This window comes from Oryzias latipes, chromosome 16 (genome assembly GCF_002234675.1).
Source record: "Oryzias latipes chromosome 16, ASM223467v1".
NCBI classification, from domain to species: Eukaryota; Metazoa; Chordata; class Actinopteri; order Beloniformes; family Adrianichthyidae; genus Oryzias; species Oryzias latipes.
This window is the reverse complement of record NC_019874.2, coordinates 22,626,031-22,640,149: the sequence shown is the minus strand read 5'-3', so window position 1 is coordinate 22,640,149 and position 14,119 is coordinate 22,626,031. Positions and strand designations below refer to the sequence as shown.

Genomic DNA, 14,119 nt, shown 5'->3' with positions numbered 1-14,119 from the left:
CATGACACGTGATCCAAAGGGATTCTACTGAGAAATGCATTTCAACATGACAGAGACTGGACTTTGCACAAACAAAACCCCACCAACTGCCAAAAATAAACGCCACGTATTGAGCCAATGGGGAAGTGTGAATTTGTGTGTTTTAAGCAGCCTGTTTGCTCTAGCAAAACAAAAAAAACAACAACACACACATCTTATTTAATCGTTTGGTCAAACTTCACGTGTTTCAAGCTGTTCATAGACCGTGCACGGCAGCACGTGCTCAATAGAATGAAAACAAGATTACGACCTTCCACCAAAATGGATTCAGAAACAGGTTTGTTCATGTAGACGTACACAAAACACACATTTGACACCTCACCTGCTCAAAGACAAAACCACACCCAGACGACACATACTAGCAGCCAACCACACGTCAGCAAGCCAAAAGCCGTGGCATGTCAGCATTTACAAAGATCAAGACCGCACAGGTGTAAATGATACTGCAGGTAAAACAAAACAGTGAAAAGTAAGACTCTATAAACTACATATGCTATATAAACTATAAGCTATAGTGAATTTTGTACTGTTCACAATGTCTGAGCCGCTTGTGTACTTTAACCTGGTGAGAGCACACCTGAAATTCAGTTACTCTGTTGTGTGTGTGAAACTGAAACACTATTACGACGGCGTCGGCATCCATTCCTGTTCAAGCAGCTCATGTTTTAACATCGCAATCTCACACCATGACACTTCCAACACTGTGCTTCATAATGGATTTGTGTTCAAACGGACCTAAAGAAAACAGGAGCTATTTGTAATGTCCTGCAGAAATTGTAGTGATTTATAATTAATTTGATGTTTAATTTTAAAGCATTCCATTGATTATTTGTTTCTTGTGTTTACAGGAAATGACTTGAAATTCAAGATGTTTATCCTTGTCACATGCTTATCATACATTTTAAACAGTTTCATAAAAAGTCACATTTCAAGTGTAAGGGAGCATTCCTTTTTTATGTCTACGTGATATTATTGTTCCTTTTTATTTCTGGCAAATGTTGTTGCTATTGTTGCTGTTGTCGTTGCACAACTGCATTATTGTGGATGTGGGTAAAGAGTCAGGCAAAGCAACTCAGCACAAATGAGAAAAGTTAAACCACACCCTCTGAGTCAAAACAGGAAAGCACACCACATAATGTGGAGAAGAGTGACCAAACCCACTACAGCAAGTGACATGAATGCAGTTCAGTGTCCATGTTGAGCAGATGACGCGCACAATCTGTGCTGTTTGCTACGCCTGGGCACATGTGACCGGCTCAGAGCTCATGGCTTTCCTGTACTTGTTGATGTGCAATAGTGGGCTGTGTGTTGTGCGCAAATCCAATGCTATTTATAGAAATACCAGCTCCTTGTGCCGCATCTTGTGTTTGCGAAGGATGATTTCTTATCAGATTCTAACACTGCAATTTTAACCAACTGCTGGATTTGCAGGGTGTACATGGTGACATGCTCAAATTTGGGAAAATCCTACCCTTTATGTTTACCATTAAAGCTGTGTAAATGCCCTCATTTCTCCATCGGGTACCTTACACATGAGAAATATAGTTTCAGTATGCATGAAAGGAAGTCTTGTGGGCTTGCTGATCTGTCATCTGAGTGAGAAAAAAACAACATTCTCAGGTCTTTACTTTCACAAAGGTTTTTTTTTGCAGAGCAATCATGGCATGATGCTAATTTTTTTGGGCACATTGACGAAACACATGCAAATACAAGGTGTTCAGATTTCCCAGCATGCCTTGAGGCAGGTACGTTTGACTTCATGTGGGTAAAACCCCCTTAAATGTTGTTGTTGTAGTTGGTTTTGCATCAGTCATCACATTTATGCTGCATTATTTTAGTGCCGTGAACCAAATTTCAGTTCCTTCAGTGATCAAGCCGAACACATTTTTTAATTTACAATTCAGATACTGAGTGGTTTGATGTGAGGTACCAGAGTAGGAGGTTGTTCTGGTTGTGAGTGGTCAGTCTTCAAAGGCTTTTATATAACTAGAGTAGGAATAGGACACTAAAAGAAAGTGGCTCACATGGATGCCTGAATACCTGTTTTCCAACCTGAAGTCTGATTCCTTTGTTCCTTTGTGTTGGTGTCTTTTAACACATTCTTTTATCACTTTTCTGACTATTGAGGATATATACATATATATATATAAAAATAGGCTTAAAATTGCATTTCTGATTTTTCTTTATTCAAATCATTACAAATCAGAGCAGACTAAAAAAAAAAGGCTGTTCTAAAAACCCTGTAGTAGTGACATGGGTACTACAATAGGCAGGCCACAAGCTCCTTGCTCCACTCTCCATGATGCATCCTTGTGCAGACAAATAGATCCATCTTCGCCTTTGTTTTTTCCTCATCCTGGCTGCCATCTGGCTCAAAACTGTACGTTTGGATAGCTCCAATATTGCTCGTCATTTTAGTTTTACCGTGAATGTTAGGTTTGGGTTGTGAGGGGCTGTAAGCTGGTGGGAGAGAGTGTAAACAAAGGGATGATGGGAAACGAAGCTTACTCCGCACCAACTCTCTCGCTTACAACTCAGAGGCGACGTTTTGATGAACCGACACAGGTTTTTTAAATGTTGCCTATAAACGGCATAATCATGATTAGAAGACCACTGGGGATGCTTTTAAATTAGATCTAAAGATGATCGGAGTGGGAATTTAAGGTTGAGAAATTATCTGCAAACAACATTCCATGCCAACCCCCTACCTGAAGATTTTGTTGATTATCATAGGTCAAATTATTTAGAAAGAAAGCTATTGGTCACCTGACAAGTTGATTATTTTATACCAATGAATCCAAAAACGTGCTGTAACAGTTTTTAAAAATACAATTAAGGGATAACTCCTGACAATCAGGAAGACTGCTCAGAACTCCACCCCTGCTCATGACCTGCTGCTCAGTCTTTGGTAGCATGTCCTCGCCGCTGTCACCACAAGATTAACATGCAAGCTTAAAGCCGTGTTCACAAAGACATTGTGTACAGAGCATAAACTGTGCTAATGCCGTTCCTCCCTTCAAATCCAGTGAATGTGACTCCTCTGGGCCCAGACCAAATCATTTCCCAGCTGGCGTTTAACAGGTCAAATGCAATTGTGAGAAGCTGCAGGAGACCAACACAACAATGTGAACTTCATTACTACCCACGAAGAGAAAACTTTGCAACAAAAAGTAAGACGACGGCTAAAAGGCATGTTTTTCAATCTTTTTCCAAGCAGAAGAGCTGCAGTTATTCTGTCAGCTCTTAAATAACCTCTATGGTCTGTACTTCTTTAGTTTACCCCACTTGAATCCCAACTTACATGAGCTTTTTTTTTTTTTTTACTGTAATTTGAAGTATACAAGTCATAGAAGTAAGTAAAGAAAAAACAAAGCAGACAGGCTTTACAGCGCGCTGGCAACAGCGTTAACTTTCTGCAAGTGTTGTGGAGAAAATCACACAACCCTTAAATATTTACCACCTTTTATGCTATTGAGACACATTGATGTGTTTGAGGCAGCCCGACTGAAAAGTGTCAGCTGTGTGCAGGAAAATAAATTATTTACACACCCTCCCTTTGACTTCAAAGAGCTGGCAAACCACTCAGATCCAGATTTTTTTTTTTGGGGGGGGGGGGGGGGGGGGGGGGGGGGGGGGGGTCAAAGGAGGAATTGCTAGTCACTAGGCAACCTTGTGTTACCTGCCCCGACATGCCAGAATCAGCCGCCGTCTACCTCTAGAGGCTGCAGCAGCAGCACACATTTTTAAAGCCTCTGTTTTGAAATTAACCCGCAAAATGTCACCGAGGAGCAGCAAAGCTGTGAAGCTGTGAAGCTCGGCTGGAGGGAAGTTTTAAAGTGGTGTAGGTCTTAATGCGCAGCTAAAGGAGCAGCATCCAGTGAGAAGCCATGTCTCGTGGGGACACAGAGCGACTGTTCGTCTATTAAATCAGGAAGTTCGGCTTGAGCAACATGCTCATTGTACGAACCGTGCCCTGTGGGGGCTGCTGTTTGTTTACCCCCTGCTAGCACAAGACACGCGCACACGCTGATGAGGCCAACACAAAGGATGCAAGAAAAAGAAAAAAGAATCCTGACTACCTTGGTAAAGAAGCAAGCTGAGACATGTTTCTTTCAAATCAAACGCATGTATACACCAATTTCTTATGTTTTCTTGTGTCTGAGAAACTGTTGTGTTTACTGTTGTGAAATGACAGTTACTTAGTTTAGTCATGCCGTTTTGAAATGATTTTACGGCCTCTCTACTCTTGACTTTCCTTTCGCTGCTCATTTACGATTCTAATGCATCTACAGAAACCTGAAACAAAAAAGTTGAAACAGTATAAACCTCTCTACGCTGATATCGAGACATCCCCTACAAGCCCTTTTGATGGTGCTGTGAGCAAACTCTGTGTATGTGAATGTGAAGGCCTGCTCATGCGTGACAACAGCAAATGACCACCAATCCGTCAAAAGAGCCTGGGCCAGAGATTAGCACGAGCTCAGGCTTGGCACCAGCTGGACAAGAGCCTGGAAGGAGAAAAGTAGATAGTACTTGAGGCAAAAAAAAATAAAAATAAAAAGCGGTTGATCTAGGACTGCATGGTGGATTGCTTCGTACACCCTACTTGTCTTGTTTTTTAAAGCTTCAACAGAATCCTATGAGTGCTGTGGGAAAGCCCGTGTAGAAACCCCCAAGATGTAAATGAAAAAAAAAAATCCCTCAAGTGAATTTCTCAGAACGGACTTGAGAAATCCATATTGTTTTTCTACGACTGACTCTCCTTTGCTTCCTCTGTGAGAATGTGGCTTTTGGTGTCTGACATGTGCGGAGAAACCGGCACAGGAAGCGTTGTGCTGAGCGGTTGCTTTGGGTGGGCAAAAAAAAATGAGAAAGCAAGAAAAAAAAAACCAAGTAACTGTAAACATCTCTTGAGTGTCCCACCCTGCTTAGCGTGTGTCTAGACTGGACTCGTACAGTCATAACAGGGGATTGGGAGAGCAAACAAGGCTGTTTGGCGTAGTTAACCATTAGTGTATGGAGTAACAGTCTCAAAGCAAAACCTCGACATTTAATTGGGGTAAAACAAGGAGCTCACAGAGCAGCGTACAATTACAAGATATACGAGGAGACAGAGTTGATTGTGCGCCAGAATGCTGAACGTGCCACACACCAGAAGATCATCTCACCAGATTGGCACAGAGCAAAGGACCTGCAACCGTCACAAGGCACGGTGCCAAGGCCGTTGGCCTACTTATGAGCCATTCTCTTGTCAGCGTCAAGCCAAGAAAAGCAAACACACAAATACATCCCCTTAAACTAGCGCTTGGTATGCGATAGGAAACGTTTGAGCAAATGTGTTTCAGTTTGGATCATCAATGATCATGCGACTGCACTTCAGCGCATCAGCCATCAGCACAAGTGGACAACGGAGCCAAGGGAGCTGCTTTAAGAGGCAGGCTGGCTGAAAAAGTGAGCAATCAGCTAACACTATTTTTACCACACTGCGCTCATTGCCTCCACCCTTTTTTACACATGATGCTGCTAAAGATGCCCGTGTTGACAATATGGAGATGACATTCCCCACATGACCTCAATCAAGCATTTTCACAGCCTGGAGGCACAAAACAATTTAACAAACTCAGCCACCGCTGAGGAACTCTTCATCCTCGTTTCATAAACAAAAGCAGTTCTAATAGAGAGGTCCTTTTTCTGTTGGTAAAACTATTTTAGATCAGATATTATGAGTCAGTAACACTTTGTAGACCATTTACAGTGCTGCAAAAGCGAATATTGGTAAAATGTTGTTTTTTTTCCTAGCCTAAGCTGTAAATATTTGGATTACATTAGTCCTTCTTATCTCCTTTCATGTCAAACGAATGTCATTTGCTCAGCTAATATTTGACAAACTGTAAATCTAATTTGCATATCACATCCTGACGCGTCAGATCTGATATAAGCTGACGAGTAATGCACCGTTTCTGCAAACCAGCAGAGAACGGTAATTAACACCTTTATGTCAATCCCTCTCTCAGCAGAGGCACAAAGCTTTCAGAGTGGAAAGGTTGACTGCCAGCAGAACTGAATGAGATCTCAAAAAGGGTAAAAAAAAAAAATCATAAATATTGCAGCTGGTTAAACATCACTCCACGCTTACAAAGAGAACCGAAGTTTCCTTTCACCTGCAGATTAGGCACAAGCCGGCTCTTCGCCGCCTGAGGGAAAAGCTATGCAATGAATGGAAAAGCAGGTCACACTTCTATCCAAGCTCTTCTTTTTTATTGATCCTCAATCCTCCCCCCCCACCCCTTCACAATGACCCCCTTCCTCCCCTCCAATCTTGACCACAAACAAATGGCACAACATAAACAACCAATAAATAAAAAATCTGCATGATTAAGGCAGTTCTACATCTCCATTAGAACACAACAGTGCGGAAATGTCCGAGTTATACAACTTCATACAGTAAAGCAGTAGATCTTTTTTTTTTTTTTGAGAAGAAACACATCTAAAAAAGGCAACACTTTAGGAAAAAGTGAACCATTTTTGTTTGGATGACTTTGTGATAAAAAATAAAAACTAAAAGAAAACAAGGCTAGTTCAGATAGGACTGTTATTTGAGCTCATTTCAATACTAACCCAAACAGAATTGGGGGGGGGGGGGGGCTTGTTAGCAGAGAACTTGTATATATACGATTTCTCCCCAAAGCTACTCTCAGAAAAGATAACAAAACCACTTAGATCCCAAAACACATGAGGTGGCTCTTCCTTATATCAGTTTTCTTGGATAGGAATAAATAAATACACCTTTTGACTGTAAAACTGTCCAGACTTAGAGGCTACATAGTGTCATAGAATTATTCAGCGTAGCTTTTAACAGTTTCAGCATTTCTTTATTACATTCGTTTCCAGGAACTATGAGAAAAGGAACTTGGCCACAAAAAGACGCAGGAGACTCGAGCATTTTGTGCGTTCACTCTGGAGATCCGGAGTTCTTCTCTGTGCACTCTGCTCTCCAACTTTCACTCCGTTGTACAGGTCCCTGCTCTCGACGTAAAAGCCAAAAAGAGATCATCTCTTCCTCCATCCTGGATTTGTGACCCTCTTCTTCTTGGTTTGTCCCCCCATTTTACAAAATAAAAGTCCTTTTAGCAACTGACTGTGCTGGGTTGCTGTTTGCTGACAAAGTCTGAGATAAAGTCAAACTCGTTCTGGCCCAGGAAGAGTTCTGGCAGCTCCTGGACCCTGTCCAAGCCCAGCTCCATGACCAGTGACGTCAGGACATCTTCGTCAATCATGTCTGCATCCATGCCGTTCAAGGCCAGAGCTGGACCGGCCATGTGCTGCATGCTGGCTAGCTGAGCCTGGCTCATGCGATACTGGGTTGTTTGTCCCATGTGGTTCACGCTCATAGGAGCCAGTGGATGTCCATGATACTGCGTGTTGAGTTTCTGCAACTGCATGCTAGCCATGAGTTGCTGAGATGTTAGCCCCCCATTCATGAACTGCTGCTGCTGCTGCTGTTGCTGCTGGGGGTGCTGGGCTTGCTGCTGGTGCTGCTGTGGATGAATGTGATGCTGCTGCTGTTGAGGGTGGTGCTGTTGCTGAGGCTGCCCGTTGTACATCATGTTGTTGGAGGTCATCTGATGGTGTCCCATCTGAGCTCCGTTCAGCTGTCCATTCATGGGCCCGCCCACCATTCCTTGCCGCTGCCTCATGGCATTCTCCATGTTGGCCTGAGCGCCTCCATAGTGCATCATCTGCCCATTGGGCATCGCCCGCATGCCCTGCTGGTTGGCGTGCTGCTGGTGACCTGCCTGCAGGCTGCCATTCATGCCCATCCTATAACCGTGGAGACTGGCGCCTGCTGAGCTGTGATTCATGGGCATCATCAGATGATCTGCCATGCCTCCTGTGTGTCCAGAAGAAACACAATTAGGTCAATGTCCAACTTCTGCAGAAAAAACATATTTACCAGGGTGAGCTGTCTTCTTTAGTAAACTTCAATAAAATAAAATATAGAAAGTTTGAAACGTTGTTTTCTCTCTTCGTGCTGCTGAAATCGTCTTTGGAACCAAACATCTGCAGGGTTGTGATACCTCCTGGCGAACACTAGAAACCCTCGCCAGTGTGTTGAGTCTTCCTGAACCCTCCCCTCATTGTGCCAGAGCATGAACGCCCAGCGTGAGATTACAGGTTCCATGCATGCATTGTTTGTGTACATTTTGACGCGTAAATTTACGCACGGCGAGAAATGACCAACCACCCCCTCTCCCCTCCCAAATAAATAAATAAAAATTAAACATCCGCCAGCATCCTGGAAATGTACCCGCGGCGGTTCCCTGACAGCTGAGGCAGAAATATCCAACATTTTCCGCTGCAACAAAGAACACTGACATCATGCAACATCAACCCCGCAGCTGAATTCCAACAATTGAATCCACACTCCCGATTTTACTTATTAAATAAACGGGATCGTTTGGATTCGGTGGTGTCCCCGCAGGACGATGAGTGGGATTTTTTTAAAGCAAGGTTCCGCAAACAATGGAGCAGCAGCAGGAGCCCCTGAGACCACCGCGGAGCAATACGTCTCCAAAAAAAAAGGCAACCAAAATCACTCACCCGTGTCGTTTTTACAAAGTTACGCGACTTTGCTTCACCTCGCGCTTTCTCCACACAAACGTCCTCCACGGAGGGGTGAAGCTCCTCTGAATTAGGGTTTATATTCCACGGGGGTCTGCTTCATGCTCAGGCGGGGACGGTGCGCACTACGACCGCCGCGTCAGATCTTGAAACGACTGCCTATTTTCTGGGTCAACTCAGGGATTATGTACATCTAAAAAGCTCTGAGGAAGGCAGTCAGGGAGGGGTGGAGCTTCGGCCCTGCCTCTCCTTTGTTCCTATTGGCCCTACTTAATACAATTGTGCATGGGCGTAAAGGAAAAGGGGCCGTTGGAGGGTTGGAGCGCAAAGTTAATTTTAATTACTTGTTTCAAAATAGAACATTTGAAACGTATCCAAATATGTCAGCATGACTAATACATTTTTTTCTCATGGAGTAGACATTTTGCCAGATTGTCTGAATACACTCATGTTCTCATTGCACATGCATTACAAGGTTATTACCTTGGAATTTGCACTTGCAAAGTCGCTGTGATACCTGTCTGCAAATGCAGCCCACCAGTCTGCAGTCCTCTGTGATTCCTTGTAAGCAACGCAGTGGAATGTGGCCTCTCCAGCTGCAAGTGCAGCTCCTGCTGTGCATGTGTGCTTATTCACCTTATTTACTTGTGGAACCGTGCATGTATCTCCATGCGTGTGTGTGTGTGTGTGTGTGTGTACATCTGTGTGCACCCACTGTTCACTCTTGTCTAGATTGGCCACTTCAGGACAATGACTTCTTACCCATTAATGAATGCATCCACTTTGGGGGAGCAAGCTGATCTATTGTCAGAGTACCAGGCAGTTGTGATTGTGAGACATTGTCCAAAAGCAAATGTTTAAAAGTCACTCCCTGTTGAGAAAACTTTTGAAAAAAGAAAAAAAAAACTGAGCTAGTCAGTCAGCGCAAACAAAACCCAGAATCAACAGAAGTTTGTGCTGGGATCAGCAATCTTTTTGTAGAACCAAGAGAGTGCACGACTGCACAAGCTCGAGGTAATATAACAGTGAAGCACTTTAGAATGCATTAAAACAGCCTTTATTTTCATCCCAGGGCCAATCTTCCTAATGGCGTGCCTTGCATCTGGAGCTCACCAATCAAATCCCAGCATCTGCTTAAAATACAGAGATATTTGCATAAAACCCCAATCAGCCATGATTATGGCTGAAAATATAGAATATAATTATGCTTCCATTCCAGCTTGTGTTTTTTTTTTATTAGGTAAAATGTCTGTTAGTCTGTCCTTTTAAAACTCTTTCTTTTTTAGATTTATTCTCATGTCTGGCTGTGCTCACTGCTATAGGGGAAAGTCGTCGCAAACCTTCTTTAGGCTTTTATTGATTTTCATCCTTACTTTAGTGTGTGCATGTGGGGCTGCATGTCAGCAAGAAAGAACACACAAGAGTTCATGTGACTGTGTGTGTAGGTGCAATAGGCTTTAAGTATTTAAAGCTAATCTGCACCACACTGTAAAGCATGCATTATGCTCTTCTGGGTTTGCAGGAGCAAAAGACTTCAGACCTGTAAGATATTAACTCACCCAGACAAAACAAAGCAAGGAAATATGCAGAATGTAGTTGTCAGTTTAGGCAGTCGAGAAACTGATTGTTTGGCTAGCAATGCTGGATTTCCTTTTTAGCATAAAATAAATATTAGTAAATAATTGGGAAAGAGGAGTTCTTTTCTACCGTCATCCCTAAAACTCTATAACCATGGAGTCCAAGTCGAGAAGTTTATGTTTGTTTTTTTGAAAGCACTTTTTTTTAGAACAAACTTCAATGGTGCAAAAAGTTAACAAAATTCCACATTATTAAACGTCTTTTTTATTTCTTCTTAGGTAAGGCGATTAGGTAATTTAACGTAAAAGTGCACATGTAACTTTGGAGCCACCTTTTTTTTAAATTAATTTTTGTTTTTTCTTCCTAAAGTCCCTCTCTGATCATCCGTCTATCCGTCTGTACGGTTTTGAGCCAGATGCCAACTAAGACGAGGAAAACAAAGACGTACGTGGATTGATTTGTCTGCCAGGGGATTTATCAGAATGGAGCGGAGCAGGGGGCTTGTGGCCTGCCCAGTGTATTATCATACTGTATTTTTTGTCTGCTCCTGTTTTACAATAGTTTGAATAAAGAAATACTAAGATAAGCAATTTTAGGCTTAATTATTTTATGTCCTCCATCGTCAGCAAAATGCTTGCAACTTTATAAATAATCTTAATGTTTGGTTTTTTGTAAATTACACTTTCAAACTATTAAATAAAAGAGTGACTTTAGTCCTGTCAGGAGTTTTTGTTGTGGTTTTTGTAATCCAGATTGAGAAAGATGTAAGAATATTATTGCACTCAATTGAATTTCTAAAGAGTAGCTCTGACAGCTAATGATATGTGCATTTATCCATTTTTTCACACATATATGGAGGTCAAATCTGACCAGAGGAATGCAGACTCAGATTGAGTTGAAATGTGGTTTGATGTGTAAAACATCAGTTATGATTACATTTCCTGTAGATGTCCCAATTTGCATGTCAATCTACCATGACTTGTGAACAAGCCTCATAGATGTTAAATTTCCTCCAGATAACACAGCACCTGATTCCCTAAACGAAGAAGAAAGTCCACCATTTTTGACTGAATAGTATGACCTCAGACTTGAAGGAGCCAATTCTCATTCCAACTGGTTCAAACTTGTAGCAAACATCCAAGGTGCCTTCTGGAAATTTTCACTCGACGAAGGGACCATTAACGGAGAGACGGAATTTTGTGCTGATGTACCGTAAAAAACATTTCTTACCCCCACCTCATTCCCTTTTCTATCCATAAAAATGCTTAGAACTATTAATGGACAATGTCCGATGAATTGTGTATTATCAGTTATTAGCGGAGAATGCAGAAGCCAACACCATCCCCTTCTTATTGTCGAACACTCCAGAAAGAAATATGTATTCAATCATCTTTTATTAAATTTCTCTGTTTATTTTTGGTTCTTTTTTTTCTACACAAAGCATGCTACTTGATATGTTGGACAGCACTTTGTCAGAGATAAAGTTCACCTCTTACCACTTCTTTTTTGTGTGCCAAAAACAAATCGAAATTTTGAAGAGAAATCACCCATTTGGGGTCTGGAATATAAAAGTTTGTTTCAAAGAAAAATTTTTTAAAGTTTAAACAGTTCAGCTGTTCTTTATGTCTTATTTTCTCCTTTTAGATCCTTGTCCCCCTTTCTCCTCTCCTTCAAAATGACCAAATTAACCAAATAGGTAAAAGTAAACTATAAAATCACTGGTCTTTTCTACCGTCTTGCTGTTGTAATAAACCGTGGAATAAGGTATGGCAACCTATGTTTTTTATTTTTATTATTTGTGAAGAAAATGTTAATAACACAAACTTGCGTTTAGGCTAGCACACAGATATAGAACATTTGGGTTATGTGTCCGAAACTTCTTTTTTAGGTGTGGTATAACTTATTTTAATCCACATCCAGCTGCTAATCATAATGGAGTATTTACCCGGACCATGGTATTTTGGTCATTGATTAAGTGCAGCCCTCAACTGAGTCCTGGCTCCAGATGTTTCTGTTTTACTTCTGATAATGTGAGCTAAATTTCTGATCTGGTTGCAAAGACCCTTATAGAGGTACCAACACCATGTGATGAATATCCCATTGGACACAGGACTTCTCCAAGTCTTCAAAAATACTTTAACAAACTCATCAAGACAGTAAAGATCTGGTTGAATTTTTTTATCAATGTTTTAGTTAGTTGCTTGTTTTTTGTTTTTACTTTTTGGCAGGTGTATTACACTTTTGTTAAAACCATTTTCACAAATCAGTCTGTAATTGTAATCTTAGTTTATATTAGTCAACCTCCCATGAGGCAGTGATACGGTCAGGTGGAGGACTCCTCCAACCACTCACCTATTCTCAGCCAACTCTACCAGAGTGGTAAGGGGATTAAGGGGAGCAAATTGGCTGCTTACCTAGGCCTTCACACATTAGATATGTCTGCGTTTTAAGACATCTCCACCAGTATTAGCAACTCTTTTTTCCTTTTATAGAGTCATCCAATAGGATTGGAGAAAACCAGCTCCAACTTCCATTACCCCTTTGTCAGATGTCAAGGAAATCTACAGCCGGACTTCAGAGGCCAGTGTTCACTTCTCTTTAACTTTCATGGGAGCCTTTGCTCCAAATCCCTTTAAAGCAAAGGCAGCACTGAAATGTATTAAAGTGAAAGCTGCACAGGGGGAATTGCCTGCTAAATGATGCAGTGACTACTAATTTCCCCGGTTCCCTGCTTGTTGAAAAAAAGGAAATTGCAAAAGCAAAACAACAAAATGATGGAACAAGATGTTACTTTGGCAGCCTGTTAAGTCCTCAATATAGGCCACATAGTCTGAAAATAAGTGCTCTTTTAATCATTTGCATTATAATTTTTTCTCAACCTAACTATGTCCTGCAGGCTGCATTTTAGACCACAGTTCTGATAGCCATGACCTTCTGGGATAATTAGGATACTTTGATATATTTTAATGGACTGCAGAGGTAAGCCTTCATAGCACAGAGTGAGCCACTAACTGTCTCAAAGAAAGGTATAAATGATCGTTCTGGATGTGTGTGCTTATTTGGGCGTAATAGCTTTGCTTTAGAGTCTGGTACTGAGGTATTTAAATCTTTAAACTGATGTTACTGCTACAAAAAGAAGTTTATTCCTTTTGATTTGTTGTTTTTGTACAAAAAAGACAATTTAATACTTTAGTTGCATTTCTAAAACTTTAACAAATTGGAGATATCATACAACAGTTAGAAGCACCTAAACATTTCTTAAGTTGTTCAAGGAATTATCTCAATTTTGGCTGATGGTAGGCTTAAGGAATCTTCATCGTCACAACAACTATTTGAAGGGAAAACGCGACATACTTGAAATGACTTCCAGATGACATTTGTGGCCAAACTCCATGATGCCTTCCAACTTTTGAAATCCATATTTAAAGGGATCAAAAGAGTTTCCCAACCATTCAAATCTGAAAGAGCATAACGCTTGGTCATCTTACTGCAATCATTGCTGCAAATGTTCGTGACTCATTTTATTCGAATAGAGTTTCGTCTTCTAAATGTTTACGTTAAATTGCAAGTTATTACCTAATTGCATTTACAGGACAAGAAGATTCCAATGAAAACTTTTCTGCCACAGCAGGGACCTAACAATGAACACAACAACGACTACTTCAATGATCTCTGTCACCAGCAGTTAATAGCTTCTGATCTAAGAACACAGGACTTAATCCTACCTGCCTGAATAATTCTCTCTGAGGTGCTTCGGTTAGTGGTGAATGACAGTCTTAGCTCTGTAAATATTGTGGTGGGTCTTACAGCTATGCTTTTAGAGAAGTGGGGCTGTTTGACTGTGTACTTAGGAAATGCTGCCACATCCCTAATATAAATT

The 14,119-nt window shown here is 41.3% G+C and overlaps 1 protein-coding gene across 1 annotated transcript; it reads right to left on the bottom strand.

Annotated features, from left to right (window-relative positions):
• Positions 1-6,498: 6,498 nt before the first annotated feature.
• On the bottom strand, positions 6,499-8,857 carry LOC101165342 (cbp/p300-interacting transactivator 3). Its single transcript, XM_023964246.1, has 2 exons — positions 8,641-8,857; positions 6,499-7,930 (listed from the first exon to the last, which is right to left on the bottom strand). The coding sequence occupies exon 2, from the start codon at positions 7,923-7,925 to the stop codon at positions 7,167-7,169; it is 759 nt and encodes a 252-aa protein (XP_023820014.1). The 5' UTR covers positions 7,926-7,930; positions 8,641-8,857; the 3' UTR covers positions 6,499-7,166.
• Between the last annotated feature and the right edge of the window lie 5,262 nt (positions 8,858-14,119).